Below are 20,065 nucleotides of genomic sequence, written 5' to 3' on the forward strand. Positions count from 1 at the left end.
TCCCTATTTTTCTCTTTTGGTTAAATCAACTTTAGCTTTAAGTTTGTCTGAGATCATGAGTACTAACCTGCATTTTTCCCTAATTCTACTCCTGATCTTCATTCTGTTTGTGTATCTCTTAAATCCTATCTCCTAACTCCTCTACTTTACTTCTACCTGCTACCGGGTCCTCTTATTACTTAACCTACTCCCCTTCCCCAAGATACCTCCCTTATCCTTTCCACCCAACCCTTTCCCCTCTTGTTTCTGTCTGAATTTAGAAGACTTTTATAGCCTTCCAAATATATGTTATTCCCTCTTTTTTGCAATTCTTGTTAATGTGGACACCCTTCTATGACCCCCCCCATCCTATTCCCTTATCCTCTTATTTCTTTATACAGTTAGAAGACTTTTATTGCCTTCTAAATGTATATATTGTACCCTCTTTAACTCAGATGTGATATGAGTTTTTATCCTGTCCCCTGTCCCTATCCCCTTAGCTTTTTATTTCTTTCTGAATTTTGAAAACTTAAGTATATATGTATTATTCGCTCTTTAGCCCATTCCCATGAAGAGTAGGGTTCCAGCGGGCACATAGATGCACAGCTGGGGCCTAGGAGTCGGGAGGAACTGAATTCAAAACCAGCCTTAGACACTTGACACTTACTAGCTGTGTGAACCTGAGCAAGTCACTTAACCCCATTGCCTCACCAAAATAAATAAAATAAAGACTAGTATTCCAGAACTACCAGCTGTCTTCCTCCATCTAATTCCTCTGTGTCAGTTCTTCCTTTCTCACCTTATTTGTATAAGATAAATTACTATTTTTAGCTTTTCCTAAATAATTTTACTTTTTGGAATCATATCATAGTCAGATCTACCCCAAACTTTTTTTCAAACTACTCAATTAGTAATAACAATTTTAGACATATGTTTTACATTTCCTCATAAAAAAAATAGTCTGTCCTTATTGAGTCTTTGATGTGTAATTTACATTGCTCTTGGATCTTCTATGTCAAATTTTTTATTAAGTTCAGGTTTTTTTTGCAACAAATTCCTGAAAGTCTGGCAATTCATTGAAAGTCCATTTTTTTGTATTTAGGAATATGCTTAACTTTGCGTTTGATATTTTCTGCCACAACCTGAAATCTTTTGCAATTTGAAATTTATTGTTCCAAGGCCTGCAGTATTTTCTTGTCACTGTTGCTAGGTCTTGTGTGATTCTAATTATGGCTTCACCATATTTGAATAGTTTTTTTCTTGCTGTGTCTATTTTCTCCTTGAGCTGGGAATTTCAGAATTTTGACTGATATTCCTGTAGGTTTTCTTTTTGTAGGATCCCTTTTGGGTCATAAACAGTAGATTATTTTTTCTATTTCTAATTTACACTCTTGTTTTAATGCTTCAGGACAATTTTCTTTAATGATTTCTTGAATTATTGTATCAAGATTCTGTTGTCATAGCTTTCAGGTGGTCCAATTATTCTTATGTTTTCTCTTCTTGATCTCTTCTCCAGATCAGTTGTTTGTCTTATGAGATGTTTCAAATTTTTCTCCTTTTTCATTCTTTATATTTCGTTTTATTCAATTTTGGTCTCTTATAACTTGGCTGCCTTCCTTTTACCCAATTCTAATTTTCAAAGACTTGTTGTCTTCCTTAACATTCTGGATCTCCTTTTCTAGTTGGTTGACTTTCTTTTCATAGTCTTGTTTTTCTTGGCTTCTTTTTTTAAAAATTTTCTCTCATTAGATTTTTAGTCTGTTTCAAGTCTAATATGAATTCTCTTCAGGCAGGTAATCATTTGACATTTTGGGGTAGGAAAGGCTTATTTTGCTTCAGTATCCTTCTCTGAAGATGGACCTTGGTCTTCTCTGTTCCCATAGTAACTTACTATAATTGGGTTCTTTTTCCTTTGCATACTTTTTTTATTACTAGCAGCTTATTATTATAATCACCCCTAGGTTTGGGGCATGGGGGATGCTGCCTCTGGGCTCAGATCCTCCTTCACTTCTCCTTTCTGGCTGGAACTGAAGCCAAGAGCCAAGAGCTCCACACTCCCGCATGTGCCCACAGCCAGTAGCGTCCCTGCCCCACTGCTTCTGCACTCGACAGACTGTATGTTGGCTCCTTCTCTCACCCAGGGAGATGTCTCACCTGCATACCTGGGCCTTGCATCCTGTATCAGCAGATGTTCGGTCAGTCTTCCCCTGATAGACACCAAACTCCCATTACTGTCCGGCAGGTGAAAATTGCTGTAGCTGGAGTTAAAACTACCTCCCAACCCAAGTAACCCCAGGCCTCTCCACTTACTTGTTTCAGCAGAACTAGCCTGAAACTGTTGAGACTTCACAGGGACAGAACCTCAGTTCTGGGATTTTTCTCCTGATCCTCTCTGGTTATCCCAGGAGGACCCGTGTTCTGTCTCAACTCTTATTTTATTTTTCCCCGCTCTACAGTTGCCCTGAAACACTATTTTTTCCTGTTTGTGGAGGAAATCTGGAGAGCTTGGAATTTTCTGACCTGTGTTGCCATCTTCCCAGAACCTTTCTTCCATCCTTTTCTTTCTTTTTTTAACTTAATCCCTTTATTTTATTTTTTATTTTTATTTTTTCCATATGCTTTTGAGTTGAAAATTTTTTTCTCCCTTTTTCTCCCCCCCCCCCAGACGGCGCACAATCTGACATAGGCTTTACATTTACATACCCATTAAACATATTTTCACATTAGTGAAGTTATAAGTAAAAATTAAAACCAATAGGAGGAACCTAATAATGAAACAAAATTCAACTTAAGGTAAAAATAAGTGAGAGCGATTCGAATTCCATAGTTCCTTCTTTGAATGTGGACAGCATTTTCCATCCCGAGGCCTCTGAAGATGTCTTAGATCCTCGTAATGCTGAGAAGGGTTCAGTTTAACATTCTTAGTCATTGCATAAGGTGGCTGCTATTGTGTACAAAGTCCTCTGGGTTCTGCTCACTTCACTCAGCATCAGACTATATAAGTCTTTCCAGGTTTTTCTGTTCACCATTTCTTATAGCACAATAGTATTCCATTACATTCATATACCACAACTTGCTCAGCCATTCCTCAATGGATGGGCATCCTCTCAATTTCCAATTCTTTGCCACCACAAAAAGAGCTGCAATTAACATTTTTGTACATGTGGGTCATCCTTTCTTAATTACTTAGCAAGTGCTCTCTGCTTCATGAAGTATCTGAACTCTCCCCATTTAGAAGTGATTCCCTGCTTCTCCAGAAGGACAGCAAAGAATTTCAGGCAAAGGGAACAGGCTTATAAAGTCAGGGTGATGGAAGGAGGGATGATGCAGGTGTGTGTAACAGCAGGTTAGGTCAGTTTGAAAACTGGTGGTAAGAATGAGTGATGTGTGATCAGCTTGGAAAGGCAGTTTGAAGCAAGATTGTGAGGTCTCTCAATGGCAAACAGAGGCTTTGCATTTTATCCTAGACATGATAAGTTCTTGAGCAGGGAAATGACGTTGTTAGATCTTTGCTATAGGCACATCAGAGGATATATTGGAGAAGGGAATGGATGGATGATGCAGACTGAGAGAAATGAGTATGAAATAACCAAATTTTGGAGAGATCCCCGATTTTTTCCCCCTTATTTGTAGATTAGGTCCAAACTCCATTTCCTGAAGGGCAGGGCTGATGAGGATATGAAATCTTGTAGCTGTTTCCTCACCTAACTACAGAACTTACATATAATTTAATCTAAGATAAATTCTGGCCTATTGTGTTCTGCTCAGGTTGGGGTAGGAATAAGTTCTTTGCCTCGATTGCTCAAGGGAGGGGAAAAGGGGGGTGTTCTGGAAGTAAATGGTATAATCAGAGTCAGGACCTTCAGTCCCTCATTAGAATAGGTCAACCTCATTATAATATTCATTCTCTCATTATTTGTTAACCAATCAGAGTTGATCACCACCCTCAGGAACACTCATTCTTCCAAGAGCATGTAAGCATTGAGTGGGGTCTTTAAGGGCTTTGTTGTAGGGTCTTTGGCATTCAAGAGCACCACTGATCCTTTTGTTAATTATTCCTAGCATGATTAATAAAATGATTAGTTACCTGGAAATTATGTCTCTCAGATTTTTTATATGGCACAAGATAAACCAATTAAGAAGCCAATCAGAAGTAGATTGGGGAGAATTGATAAGGGCCCAAACTAGGATGGTGGCCCTATGAGTAGCTAGAAAGGGGACTTTTGATAGTGAAATGAGTGGAGTATCATCTCCATCAGTTTTTTGGGAAAGTGAAAGCTGTTGTTTAAGTAATGTTATTCCTTTTCCCAGTATATATTTACTTTTTATTATACTTTCATTACTAAAAGAGAACTTTTCAGTTTTCATTAGTGCCATTCGCTAGTATGTATTCATTTTTTGTTGTAATTTCATTGCTAGAATAGAACTTTTACCCTCAATTTTTATTAGCTTATTTTATTCCCTCTCTCCCCGCAGAGGATTATCTTTTTTTAAAAAGCATTTTGTTACTCAAAAAATCCTTTTCCTATTAAAAATGAAGAAAGTTTAAATAAAATCTGTGAAGTCTGTTGACACGAATTCATTTTTCTCTTCCTGCTTAGTTCTGTATTTCAGTAGTATCAATGGAGATGCCAAGTGGAGTTTGTTCACTCTTGTTTCTGAGGATTTAAGATGCCAAAAAAGTAACAGCTAGATTTCAGATTCCAGGGGGATATTAGACTTGGAAGTTAGTTAGGAAGAAAAAGGACTTCGAGATGATTGAGAGACTTATCATAAATCTAAATACTGGTTGTGTTTTTATAGTATTTCTTTCCTGACAACTGCTATTAAAAAAAAAAAAGCCAAAACACTGTCATGGTACTCATATCTTAAAGACTCGTTCCTTTATCAGTTTTGTTTTCTATGAAATACATTCTAGGTGCAGTTATTCAGGTACAGCTTTACTTAGTAATAATAGAATCAGATAAGTAGTATTTAGGCCAAAGAAAAGCAAACAGATGGAAAGCAAGGAGCCCTAAAATTTTGGGGTCACAGGAAGCTGAATGAATTGTAAGGCCCTGGGCTGTGTGTACCTTTTTCCATAGAGTGCAAACTTGTTTTTACTCTGGCAGGGGCTGATTGAGTTTCATCTCTTGAGTTTTATAGCTGAAAATTCTGGGAAAATGATTGCTTTTTCATTTAGAGTTTGATTGGTGTTTTGGGGGATAGTAGCTTGCATAAAGTACATTTTAACAGTCTAGCTTTGAGTGCACTGAATATTGGAAATTCATGTCAAAAAGAAGAGGCTGTAACATCCTCGATAATTTAGATAAAAATCACCTCCATAACAATATGGTAGTGAGCCAAAATTTCTGCTAATGAACATTTTACTTAGCCAGCCTTGTCCAGATATTTAAAGTGAGTCAGCATTTTTATGTTCTTTAGGTTTTTGTTTTGTTTTTTAGTTTTTGTTAGGGGCAGCTAGGTGGCAAAGTTGATAAAAAGCTAAACCTGGAGTTCAAATCTAGCCTCAGACACTTAGAAGCACTATGACTCTGGACAAGTCACTTCTTTCTACCTCAGTTTTCTTCATCTGCAAAATGGGTTAATAATAACACCTACCTACCAGGGTTGTTGGGAAAATAAAATGAGACACCACAAGTTGTGCTAAAAGTTTCATTGCAGTTTAAGCTATTAAGACTTTAACATTATATTAAATAAACATTATGTTAAATAATTTAGAGCAATTGAAATTTAATATCAAATATTAATCATATATATGGAGCAATATAAATACTTTAATACTTTAATAGCTTATAATTGCACATAGACTTTTGGGACATCCTGTATTTGTAAAGTAAATTACAAACCTGAAATCTCACCTATAAATGCTCGTTATTGTTATTTCGGTAGTATCCATGCTTTATCCATGTTGTGACAACGTGACGTCCTTTTATTTTTTTAAGGGTTTTTTTTTTTTTGCAATTTTGGCTAAGTGACTTGCTCAGGCTCACACAGCTAGTAAGTGTCAATTGTTTGGTCTGAGGGGACATTTGAACTCAGATGCTCCGGACTTCAGGGCCAGTGCTGTATCCACTGCCCCACCTAGCTGCCTCATGACCTCCTTTTAGTAAGATAGTTTTGTTTTGGTACAGAGAGTGAGACAGGATGTCAGTTTTGTATTTTGACAGTTATTCTTTTCCCTGAAAAAGCAGGATGTTCCCATTTTAAAACAGCTGTTTTACTGAAAGTGATATAATCTATGATGTACTGTAGCAGTTTTACAGAGAAAATAACTGAGGTTTACTCTGAGAGTTCTTTTGTTATTGTACTATAAAAGTCCCACTTATTCTCCTCCTTACTTCGGGCAATTTAATGTCCTTCATTAATTTTTCTGCTTTTAAGCAGTTATCCTGCCCTCGCTGGATATATTTTATAAAAGCATCTGGATCTGATGAATATTGAACCTTTGGGACTTTTTTTTAATATTCACTAGGACAATGTTTTTCCCTTTTCAGTCAAGGATAAATAAGCTGCCTATCGATTGATAATGCTCTTTGATTCATTTTTTCTTGTAACAGACATGTTCTGGTTTTGTTAACCATGTAGCTTGTGTTGAGTGGTCATCATTTCCGTGCCATTCCTCCCCCATCTCCCTACTTAACTCTGATCCTAGCAACTATCAGTGTGACATAAGAGTGGGTAGAGAATCCAAGATATAACACTTTCCACATGTTGTTATTGTAAAGTACTTCTAGTGGGAGGCTTTTAAAATGACAAGGTACAGCTTGGTTTTGTCTGAGAGTTAAGGGGTTTTTTTTTGTTTTGATTTTTTTTTTCTGACTTTTAAACATTAGAAGAGTTAGTGTTATCTTAAAAATACTCTAGTTTTCCAGATTTTCTACTGATGAATGAATGAACATTACTTAAAAAAAGAATAAACTTTGAAAAATATTATATTTTTATTGGTGTCTTGTTTTGACATCCATCTATATTTCCTGTTGTATATGTTCTCATTTCCCCTCCCAGAGACCTATTTCTTAGAACTGAGAAAAAAAAGAAGGGAAAAAACCTATAGTTCAGCTAAACTTTATTACCATATCAAAAAAACCATGGCATTATATGCGTTCCACACTGATGGTATCCTACTTCTGCAGAGAAGTTTGGGGAAGTGTCTTTGAAAGTAAACTTTAAAGGTGGGGGCACTTTGGGTAATTTTAGATAAAGTTCAAGATTTCTGGTTCTCTTTCTTTTTCCAATTATAGCCAACCAGACCTCACATTTTCCTCAGCAGTGTTATCCTGGCACAATGCCAAGTCCACATCTGACTTTCGTTAAATGTATTAAATTTTAGCTTCATCCCCCATCTTAAGTGTGGTGGGTTTACCTATTGAGACTTAACAGTTTTAGCATTTAGGGTTTCACATGGTGTTCAAGCACTGTACCTTATAACTTGCAAAGGAAATGACTGCATTGGGTACAGTTTTAGTTTAGTTTAGTTAGACTACAGACAATTGTGTTTTCTTATCTGGGGAATATCCTTTTTTCTTCATGAGTTGGTTGTTACTACTTTTTGCTTCCCTGCTGATGTGTGAGAACTCTATATTGCTAGTTGTTTCTTTCCCACTTTTTTTCCTCTCAATTTTTACATTTCCTAGCCTCGGTCATTCAAATCAATTTGACTGCGTAATCTTCATAGTATTTTATTGGTATGTTCAGTATGTATATAAATATTGTGTCTAGTTTTGAGTTGCCAGGAAGCAAATGACTTAAGACAATCCTGTCTTTGGTGTTGAAACTAGAAAGAGAACCAAAACTTGAAATTTTGTGGTTTGGATGTTAGAGCACTGTGGAAGGAAGATTCTGTACTCTGCTTTGGGTAGAAGCCTGCATGAGACAAATTAATTAATTAATTCAATTTAAATTCCAGGCATCTTCTCTTAGAGAAGGAGACCATCCAAAAGGGTAGAAATCCAACTTAAAATTTATAAGGTTCAAGAAGAAAGACAAATTCCATAATCAAGATAAAACCGAGTGATTAATGCCCAAGCAATAGTTTTGATTCCCTAAATAGAACCATGGTCAGTTAAATTTGGGGGCACAGTAGCAGGATCAGTTTGTTAAAACAATCCATTTCTTCCTTAATCATTTCTTCTTTCAACCCTAGCAAAGGTGAATTGAAGAGATGGTTTTTTAAAATGAATTAATCAAAGATTTCTTCTTCTCTTTGTGTGATCATTTACCCTAATCTAGTCATGACATAGGATAAGAGACTTTCTTTTTGGGAAATCATCACCCTAATTTCACCTACAAGTTTGAATAGAATTCCTCTCTGGACTTTGTCTTTGAAAAGCATTAGGCCTTTGGCAGGGATATTAGAAGAATTTCAGACCATGAGACTGATTTAAGTTACAGATAATGTTTTCTACTTAGATGGGACCAAAGACTTCAGACTGAAGCATTGTATTATTATTATTTTGTTATATGTAGACTAAAGAGGGAACAAAGCAGGAAACACCCCAGCATGCTTCTGTCACATGTAAATTACATCTAATGCTAAAATTTAACTCTATAGATGCTAAAACATTTACATTCATTAAACATCTAAAAAAGAAATATCTAGCATAATTTATTAGTGTTACAAAGAAAGGGAAGAGCATTGAAAAGTATCTGTCTGAAAATTATCACATAAAATGCTTTATTTTTAATATAAAAAAACTAGGGACACTTTGATAAGAATTTAGTGTTCATATGTTCTTGGGGAAGCCCAGTTATTTCATTTTAAAAGTAGATCCTAATATCACTTCCTTATTGCCTAAGAACATATTAAATCATTGCTTTAAAAAAAAAACTGGAAAATGCAAATATAGTTGTTTGAGTCCTTGACTATAGTTTAAGATTTTCTTTTAAAGTGAAATGGGGGTAGGGTAGACTTCTTTTCCACTAAGAATTTCAAATCAGTTTTTACAGATATTAACTCATCAATTGTCAGAAGGTCCCTGGGACACAGGGAATGAATTTTCTTGTAATTAAAAGATGCTGGTTTCATAACTAATGATTAAAATATTGCCAACTTTCCTTACATATATTGATCTAACATGCAGAAAATCTTTACCTTGGACACCTTTTTCAGATCTGTGTGTTTGGCTCAGAATGAGATTTAAGCCCTCTTGCCCAGATTATTATTCGTTAGAAGAAATTCAGGACTTTGTCAGAATAACACAAAACATAGCCCTTGTCTGAGATTAAATGCATACCAGTGCTCCCCTGCCTTTAATAAAGAAAAACACTTTCATTTATTTATTTACTTATTTATATATATATATATTTATCATTTATCTATATTTTCATCATCATCAATGACATCATCATCATCATCATATAACTCCTGTTATCTTTTCCAGTACTGGTTGTATTATTACCTCACTCTGCTACTCTCAGTTCAGTCATCTGAAATCAGTTCCATTTTGATCTGTTGAAGGGTAAAGGCAGACATCATTTGGACATTTCCAAATACCACTTGCATTTTTCTCAGGATTGATTGACCCGTCAGTTTTCAGTGGTTCCTTTTTGCAGCTTGACTCCAGTGGCTAGGTCTGGCTTTCTAACTTATTTGCAAAGGTCATATTCCTCAATGCTGAATATAGCTGAACCTTGGCCAGGGATTGGCTTAACTGCATTCTAATTATATCAGTTTTGATCCAGATTTCTAAACACCTTGTAAAGAAGTAAACAGTATAGCAGCATCTTTGTACTTTGAAGACTTGAACACCTTGTGTCTCTGTTACTTGCCTCTTATCTTCTGTAGTTTTATCACTTGGCTCGGGAAGAATCACTTGATCAGAATAGGTCTGATATACTGTCCCCTTCCTTGGGCCCATACTCCTATGACATCTTTACAAAGGAGATCATATTTGCCTTTTTCTATTTAAAAACCTCCTTGCACATGCATTTCACAGTGCTTTGTAATGATTTTGGTAACCTTTAAGTTTTGATTGCATGCTTAAATTAATAGGTTTGCCTATATCTATTATCTGTTCACCTCTCATTCTCCTTCACTATAAACTCCTTAAAGTCAATGACTCATCTTATTTATCTCCTGCCTCCTCTCCCAGCACAGAGGTTTGTATATATTAGTTTTTCCAAAGATATTAATGATTTCTTAATTGTTCAATTTGATAGCCTTTGCTTAATTCTTACGGTTCTTGACCTCTCCTGCCTACTTCCCAAGTCCTTTTTGCTGGATCATCTTCTGTATTCTACCCCCTAATTATGGCTATACCCTAGCACTCTAGGATTCCTTCATTCTTCCTCTTGGTGTCTTAATCAGCTCTCCTGGCTTCATCGATCATTTCTATGCAAATCATTCTACATCCTATAATTCTAGCTCCATCCTCTCAGCTAAGATCTAGTCCCACAGCACCAATTGCCTGTTTGAAGTTTCAAACTGTTATATAGTGTAGGCATCTTCAACACAACTTGCCTGAAGCAGAACTCATTGTTTCCTCTCCTCTCCCCCAGTCGCTCCACTCCTATTAATAATGCTTTAAATTTTTGTTGAGAATTGCAACAGTTCATTTCACTTCAATTAGGTCATCTGTGATATCTTTTACATATCACGTTCAGGCTCTCATCACCTTTCATTCAGAATGTTAGACTTTTTGTCCCCTCACAGCAAATCTCCCTTTCTCCAGTACATCCTCCACAAAGCTGCCAATGTGTGATACTCCTAAAATACAGGTATAAACATGTCTCTCCACTGTGGATAAATTCCAGTGACTCATTATTGCCACTAGGATGAAATATCTCCTCCGTTTGGCATTTAAAGCCTTTACCACCTTCCCAGGCTTATTATTACTTCCCTTCATGTATTAGTTCAGACAATCTACTTTCATGGTGTCCTTCACATACAGCACTCCGTCTCCTTTCATCTTGTTTTTGTATGGACCATTTATTCCTGCCTGCTCCACTTTCCATTTAGATCATAGTAGTCTGTTTGCTTCTCTTTCTCCTGCCTTTTTACCTTTCCATGGATGGTTGCCCCTATCTGTGGAATGCACTCCCACCTCAACCCCCACTTCTTGGAATCTAATTCTTGGAATTCTTAGTTTGCTTCAAAGTATAGGTTGGTCTTACTTCATCCCTCTAGGTTTAGTCCTTACCCTCTGAAATTACCTTATATTTATTCTCTATCAATTATATATGTATATGTATACACATATTGCTTCTGTTGATAGATTATAAGCTTCTTAAGGATAGACTTTCATTTTGTCTTTCTATCTCCTTTGTCTGGTGCATAGTAGAAACTTAATTCTTGTGATTAATTATGGGGGAGCTTAAGTAAATGTTTGTTCACATATATTTAACAATGATTTCTGGCATGAAAAGTCATAGAGCAATCCAGATTTCCCTAAAAACACTCTCATAAAGTTCTTGGTGCACTAGAAGGAACAGTGATAAAGAAAACCAAAGAGAAGTTACTTTGAGTACCACCGAGTACAGGACTTTGTAAGAAGAATGACAAAGACCTGCGGCTTTGAATAGAGAATACGTAGATTAGGTTGAGCCAAGGCCAGGCCAGGGTCCAAATAACTGAAGGTGCCCTTGGTAAGCAGAGTCCTTGTGATCTTGTAGGAAGCCTGCTTTCACTGTTGTGTATAACATCTGGCTGAGTTCACTTAGGGTTACAGTAGGGGAAGGAGATTCCAAATCCCTGTTTTGGACTATGTAAAGAAAAGGAGGTTAGAGGAAGGGATTGAGGCTACAACCTAAGTAAAATCACCTGGACACTGAGCCAAAACATAGATTCCGGAAGAAGACAGGACCTAATTTTACTCACCTTGATGAGGATCAAGCACAGACTTAGTACACCATCAAAGATTTTGGGAGAGATTGTAGTTTGACCCAAGTGCAAAGTCAAGTCCAAAAACTGAGATAGTAATGAAAGTAAGAAAACTGACTGAAGAAATATTAGGAATTGAGAGAAGCGTGAAAGGTTAAAACAGAAAAATAAAGTAATTCTACAACAAATCCAATTGAAACCTGAGAAAAGAATGGCTTGGCTCCAGGAATGAATACCTAGAAGAAATGAAGACGACAAAATGTAATTCTAAATAGAATGAGAACCAGGGAGGAAAGAATGGGAAGGAAAGTTAATACTTTGGGACACATTTAACCCATTACTCAAGAAATGAAAATTATACCGAACAAAATTCTGCGACTTCATTAGGTAATAGGAAATATTAGTACAAAATCAAAGGATTGAAAAAACAGGTAAAGTATTAAAGACAGTTTACCTGGAATACAGATCAAGGAGACATAATCTGAAGAATCTTTGGGCTTCCTAAAAATCAGTATCAGAAAGTCTAGAATGCCATATTTCAGAAAACACACACACACACACACACACACACACACACACACACACACATGTACATTAGTACCTGAGGGCAAAGTGAAAATTGAAGTAATCCAGTGAGCAATCACCTTCTGAAAGATACTCTAAAATGAAAATGCTCAGGAATGTCTTGTGCCAAATCAAGTGTTTCTAGGCTGAAGGAAAAAAAAATACAGGTAACCTGAAAGAAAAAGTACCAAGGAATTACAGGTAGAAGCTAATACTACAAAGAAGAGAAAATCTTAGAATATGTTTTCCCCAAAGGTAAAAAGATAAAGGCTTACAAACAAGGATAACTTAACCTGTCAAACTGAATATAATTGACAGGGTAAAAAAAGCAGCCTTAATGGAATACAGGACTTTCAATTATTTCTTTTGAAAAAACTAAAGTTGAGTAGAACCTTTGAAATGGAAACCTGGGAGTCAAGAAGAAACTAGAAAGGTAAATACATTTTGGATTTAGAAGGGCCTATATGATGATAAAGTGCTTACACTCTAAAAGGTGGACAAGAAACAAGGATCCCTTCAACACTCTAAAATGTATTGAATAAATTTCCTATGATTTTTTTTTTTTGGTCCCTATAGTTCCTTTACATCATGACAATATGTCCTCTTGATACCAAACGTGTAACATTTATATGAAATTGTTAGTGAAGTAAATATCTCTACTATTTTATAATAAACTTAAGATTCTCTTGTTACATACATTTAAACTCTTCAGGAATTTTTATCAGAATATTTACTTAAAATCTTTGAAAGGGTCAGGTAGTTGTTGGAGTAGATAGAGCACTGGCCCTGAATTCAGGAGTACTTGAGTTCAAATCCGGCCTCAGACACATAGCACTTACTAGCTTGTGTGACCCTGGGCAACTCACTTAACCCCATTGCCTAATCAATAAAACCAAAACAAACAAACAAAAAAGGAAAAAAATCTTTGAATGAGAAATATTATAGAGGTATCTTTGAAACCTCAAACTTTACATCCTATAGGATAATTTAATTGGTAGAGCAATTTTAATTTGGTTTTCTTTTCATATTTTCCCTTTCTTATTTATCCAAATTACCTTTCCTTCAGGTCACAGGTCCACCAGGTTGTGGCAAAACCCAGTTTTGTATCATGATGAGTGTTTTAGCCACATTGCCCACTGGCATGGGAGGATTAGAAGGGGATGTTATATATATCGACACAGAATCAGCATTTAGTGCAGAAAGGTAAGACATCTTTTTATTCATCTTAATCCAATATATTTTTACTGTTTTGCTCCTTTTTTATATGAGACATATGAAAGAGCTCATATTTATCAATATAATATAAAGCTGAATATATAAGTAGATACTGGTTCTAGTAACTTTCATTCTTAAAATAGCAAACCAAATTTTCTTTCTTTTTGGCGTGTTTGAGACTTTCATATGGGCTCAACTGCCTCCCTGTTGGCTCTTTCTCTGCTGTCCACTAGGCTGGGCTTGCAAAAAGGTAGCTAGGATTAGGGAAACTAAAAGGAAATGAGAGCACAGTAGAGAGGGAAATTGAAAAAGGAGAAGAAAAAAACAATGGTAGAAAGTTAATTTCTGGATCAAAGCCAAATGTTATTAGGTGTTGATGAAAATGCACTTATAAATATTAATTGATTTAAAAATAAGGGATTTATCACATCTAGACCAGCATGAGAGTATTGATTACAATGACAATAAATAAGCCAGGTAGGGAAAATAAAATTTAGATATCTGGAGCCATGTAAGAAATGATCTCAGGAAGGAAGCCAGACCTGAAAAGCAAACTGAGAACTAACTGGATAATGTGTATGTATGTTTATGTGTGTATATGTGTACATGTATGTGTATGTACATGTTGCACACATGTGCATACGCGTGTGCACGCCCGTACATATATGCGTGCCCGTACATATGCATGCATATACCTGTGCAGTACATATGTATGCACTATGTGTGCACATAACACACGTGTGCACGTACATATGTATGCACTATGTGTGCACATACATATGTGTGTGCACGTGTGTATTTATTTGGCAGTTGAGGTAGTGACTTTGAACTCAGGTCCTCCTGACTTCACGGCCAGTCTTCTCTCTGTAGCTGCCCGAACTAACGTGATATATTCATCACTTGTCACTGCACCCCAGACCTTCCTTTGTGCAATTTTATTTATTGTCTCACCTGGTTTTCCCCAGTGTATCTTGTGTTTCTTGTTCAAAATAAAATTAATTACTTTCTACTGAAACCTACTTTTATACCGAATTTTTCTGTTTTTGAGAAAGATAACAGTAGTTACCTGCGATTAAAACCATATATCATATATAGTTTCTGCATCATTTTCACCCCCCGTACACAAGCAGTTTCCACATCTTGCTAGTAACTTTTACTACCTCTCACATCCATATCCTTCTGTCTTGACTAGTTCCTTAATTTAGACTATCTGTCCATATCTGACCCAGCTGACAAAGCACAGGTCTGGCCATGTCCCTAGTCTGCTCAAAAATCTGCATGCCTCCTGTTAACCTCTAGAATCAAATATAAACTTCTTTGCTTGACGCTGAAAGCCCTTTATTTAGAACTTCGTCCCAGCCTACTATCCCAGGCTTATTTATTAGCATAGAAGCAGGTTAAGATTCCCTTTTAATCACTTTTTCCTCTTTTCAGGTACATAGTTCCAAAATAATATTAAAACAGTTCTTTAGTCTTAAGTCCTTGATTTCACTTGAAAGATCTAATCAGTTTTCCCTTAACCACTGATGAGGAGATAGTATTATGATCTAGAATTATTTTTAATTAATAATGAAAGGTTTACATACTTTCTTAAAATTTTTAAAGATCTGTTTTATTTTTAAATTTCTTAAATTACTCCCTATTTCCCTTTTCCTTTTTGACAACTAGCATGCCCTCCCTTAAAAAAATAATTTTTAAAAGGGAAGGGAAAACAATTAGCAAAACCAATCAATACACTAAAAAACTTTGAAAATGTGTGCAATGTTTCATACCCATGGGCATCCTATACCTTCAAAGGAGTAGATCTACAAAAAAGAGATTGGTTTTCCAACATTCGATTTTGATTGTTTCCTGGTTTTTTCAATTTGTATTGCAATAGTTACATGTTGTTTTCTTGGTACTGCTTACTTCCACTTGTATCAGTACATGCAAATCTGCCCGTGGTTTTTGGGTTTATCACATTCATTGTTTCTTATAGCACAGTAATTTTTTATGACATTCACATACCATAATTTGTTTAGCCATTTCTCCCTTCTTATCCTTACATGTTTTAATTTGGTTTGTGTGGAAGCCTTTTAATTTCATGTAATCAAAATTATCTGCTTTTATCTTTTGTAATTGCCTTTGTTTTCTTTTTTTGTTAAGAATACATCTATATTTTTCAAAAGTATATGAAGTGCTTCAATTTTATTTTTAATCTGGTCATCTTTAATATTAAGACCACAGATACATTTAAATTTTTGCTGAATATGATATAAGATGTTGATCAAAGGTTAATTTTTGCCAGACTAATTTTCAGTTTTCTCAGAAGTTCTTAAGTAGAAAATTCTTTTCTATGTAAATGATATTTTATTTTTATATTTTTTAAATTTCCATCCATGTCTGTTCTTTTTCCCCTCCCAGAGAGCTATTCCTTATATTTATTCTCACTCTCCCTTGTCTGGTGAATTTCATTGATCTGCTTTCTATTTTATTTTAGCCAGTCCAAAATGTTTTGATAACCCTTTTATAATACAGTTGTGAGAGTCTGAAAGTTTTATTCTCCCTTCATTACTACTTTTTCATTATTTCCCTTGATATTCTAGTGCTTTTCATCTTCAGATGAATACTTGTAGTTTATAAATTAACTTCAGTAGTATTTTGTTGTGTTGATGTGGATCAGCCATGAACACTGATTATTCTCTTATGTTGACGTTATTTTATTTCTTTAAGGACTGCTTTGGTAAATGGGTACGTACCTTCCCTTCCCAGATAATTTATGCATTTTGTAGTTGTTTTGAATGAGTTCTCCCTTTGAAGCTACTCTCTCAGTTAGTATCTTTTAAAATTTTAAGAGTAAATTGTCACCAGCACATAGGGATAGTTTTATTTCTTCTTTCCTGAATTTACACTTGTAGTTTTTCCCTTTTGCTTTATTGCTATCACTAACCTTTCCGGAACCATATCAAATAATAGGAGAGAAAACAAGCATGCTTGCTTTCCTCTTATTTACTGGGAAAGCTTCTAGTGTATCCATATCCTGTCTGATGCCTGCTTTTGGTTTTAGATAATTTTTGTGATATTAAAAGAAGTTCCCTTAGGCTTATACTTCATAGTGTTTTTAGATTAAATGAGTATTGTACTTTGTAAAAGGTTTTTCTACATCTGTTCAGATACTCATGTAGTTTTGTATATTTTTATTTTTCATTGTGATTAAGCATATCCATTAGTTTTTTAATATTCAGCCATATTGGCATCCCTGATATAAATCCGGCTTGATCATAATGAATGAATGACTTTTTGCACAAATTTCTGTAGTTTTTCAATATTTTATTTAAAACTTTTGAATCAATATTTATTAATAACAGCTTCAGTTCTTTACGTTATTCTTCCTTGATTTAGATAATATGAGTATATATTTTTGAGTTTGATAGAGTGCTTTCATTACCAAATTCTGAGAATAATTTCTTTAGTGTTAGCACCAATTGTCTTTTAAAAGCTTTTTCCTGTTTTCTTGTAAATCCATTGGGACCATTAGTTTTTTTTTCCCCATTGGTGATTTCTTCATAGCTAGTTCTGTTTTCTTCTAGATTAGGTTATTTAAGGTCTCTCTTTGGCCTTCTTTTAGTTTAGGTATTTTATATTTTTTGCATGTATTCCTCTATTTCTTTTTGTTTTCAACTTTGTTAGCATATAATTGTGCAATGGGGGAGCTAGGTGGTTTGATGGATAGAGTGCCTGACCTGGAGTCAGGGAAACTCATCTTCCTGATTTTAAATAAGACCTCAGATACTTACTGGCTGTGTGAAACTTGGCCAGTCACTTAACTGCATTTGCCTCAATTTACTCATCTGTTTAATGAGCCGGAGAAAGAAATGACAAAACACTTTAGTATCTTTGCCAAGAAAACCCTAAATGGATCACAAAGACTCAGACATGACTAAAACAATTGAACCACAGCAAAAACAATTGTGCAATAGCTTTTGATAATTCCTTTTAATTTTTCTTGGATTTGTTCTGATTTTACCTTGTTTATTTGTTATTTTTAAAATTTTTTTTAAGAAATTTATTTTCATTTATCAACTGTCACTTTCATATGCTTTTGAGTTTAAAATTTTCCTACCCCTTCATCACCACCACCCTCCCCAAGACAGTGCACAATCTCTTATAGGCTATTATACATTACATTCCTATTAATCATTTTCACATTAATGAAGCTGTAAGTAAAAATTAAAACCAATAGGAGGAGTCATTACAAATAAGAAACAAGTCTCAACAGAAGAGAAAAAAAAATGATAATGATTTAACTTCCATAGTTCTTTCTTTAGATGTGGACAGCATTTTCCATCCCGAGACCTCTGGAGATGTCTTAGATCCTTGTAATGCAGAGAATGGTTAAGTTTATCAATATTAGTCATTGCACAACGTGACTTATTGTATACAACTTTCTCTTGGTTCTGCTCACTTCACTCAGCATGAGACCATACAAGACTTTCCAGGTTTTTCTGAAGTCAGCCTGTTCATCATTTCTTATAGCACAATAGTATTTCATTACATTCATATACCACAACTTGCTCAGCCACTCCCTAATTGATGGGCATCTCTCAATTTCCAATTCTTTGCCACCAAAAAGAGCTGCTATGAATTTTTTGTACATGTGGTCCTTTTCCCATTTGTTGATCTCTTTGGGATATAGCCTTAGAAAGTGCTATTGCTGGGTCAAAGGGTATGCACATTTTTATAGCCCTTTGGGCATGGTTCCAAATTGTTCTCCAAAATGGCTAGATCATTTCACAACTGCACTAACAATGCATTAGTGTTCCAATTTTCCCACATCTTCTCCAGCATTTATCATTTTCCTGTTTTCTCACGTTGGCCAATCTGACAGGTGTGATGTATGTGGTACCTCAGAGCTGTTTTGATTTACATTTCTTTAATCAATAATAATTTAGAGCATTTTTTAATATGACTATAGATGGCTTTAATTTCTTCATCTGAGAACTCTTTTCATGTCCTTTGACCATTTATCAATTGGGCAATGGCTTGTGTTCTTTATAAATTTGTCTTAATTCTCTATATATTTTAGAAATGAGGCCTTTCAGAGAGACTGGTTGTAAAAATTCTTTCCCAATTTTCTACCTTCCTTCTAATCTTAGTTGCATTGGCTTTGTGCAAAAACTTTTCAATTTAATGTAATCAAAATTATCCATTTTGCTTTTTAATGTTCTCTATCTCCTGTTTCATGAATTCTTCTGTTCTCCATAGATCTGATAGGTAAACTATTCCTTGTTCTCCCAGTTTGCTTATATATCAGCCTTTATATCTAAGTCATGAACCCATTTTGACTTTATTTTGGTATATGGTGTGAGATTTGGGTCTATGCCTAGTTTCTGCCATACTCTTTTCCAGTTTTCCCAGCAGTTTTTTTCAAAGAGTGGTTCTTATCCAGAAGCTGGGGTCTTTGGGTTTATCAAATAATAGATTACTATAGTCATTGACTACTGTGTCTTGCATATTTAACCTATTCCACTGATCCACCACTTATTTCTTAGCCAGTACCAAGCAGTTTTGATGATTGCTGCTTTATAATACAATTTAAGATCTGGAATTGCTAGGCCACCTTCCCCTGCATTTCTTTTCATTAGTTCCTTTGATATTCTGGACCTTTTTTTCCAAATGAATCTTGTTATTATTTTTCTAACCTATAAAATAATTTTTGGTAGTTTGATTGGTATGGCACTGAATAAGTAAATTAGCTTAGGTAGGATTGTCATTTTTATTATATTAGCTCGGCCTACCCATGAGCAACTGATGTTTTTTAATTATTTAGATTGATTTATTTGTGAAAAGTGTTTTGTAATTGTGTTCATAGAGTTCCTGGGTTTGTTTCGGAGGTAGACTCCTAAATATTTTATAATGTCTACAGTAAGTTTAAATGGATTTCTCTTTCTATCTTGCTGTTGGCCTTTGTTGGTAATACATAGAAATGCTGATTTATGTGGGTTTATTTTATAGGCTGCAACTTTGCTAAAGTTGTTTATTATTTCAAGTAGTTTTTACTTGATTCTCTAGGATTCTCTAAGTATATCATCATGTCATCTGCAAAGAGTGATAGCTTTGTTTCTTCTTTGCCTATTCTAATACCTTCAATTTCTTTTTCTTGTCCTATTGCTAAAGCTTAACTTTTCCAGTACAATATTGAATAACAGTTGTGATAATGGACATCCTTGTTTCACCCCTGATCTTATTGGAAATGCTTCTAGCCTGTCCCCATTACATATAATGCTGGCTGAAGGTTTTAGATAGATAATATTTATTATTAAGGAAGACTCCATTTATACCTATGCTTTCTAGTGTTTTTAATAGGAATGCGTTTTGTATTTTGTCACAAGCTTTTTCTGCATCTCTTGAGAGGATCATGTGGTTTCTGTTGGTTTTGTTGTTGATATGCTCAGTCATGCTGATAGTTTTCCTAATATTGAACCAACCCTGCATTCCTGGTATAGA

General features: G+C 35.1%; 1 protein-coding gene across 1 annotated transcript in view; it reads left to right on the forward strand.

The window, feature by feature from the left end:
- Positions 1 to 20,065, forward strand: part of RAD51B (RAD51 paralog B) — a 911,937-nt gene that overhangs the window by 12,588 nt on the left and 879,284 nt on the right. Inside the window, exon 5 of the mRNA XM_078151552.1 lies at positions 13,431 to 13,567. Coding sequence (XP_078007678.1) covers positions 13,431 to 13,567 — 137 coding nt within the window. The remainder of the gene's footprint in view (positions 1 to 13,430; positions 13,568 to 20,065) is intronic.

This window comes from Phascolarctos cinereus, unplaced genomic scaffold (genome assembly GCF_003287225.1).
Source record: "Phascolarctos cinereus isolate Bilbo 61053 unplaced genomic scaffold, phaCin_HiC Scaffold_3;HRSCAF=262, whole genome shotgun sequence".
NCBI classification, from domain to species: Eukaryota; Metazoa; Chordata; class Mammalia; order Diprotodontia; family Phascolarctidae; genus Phascolarctos; species Phascolarctos cinereus.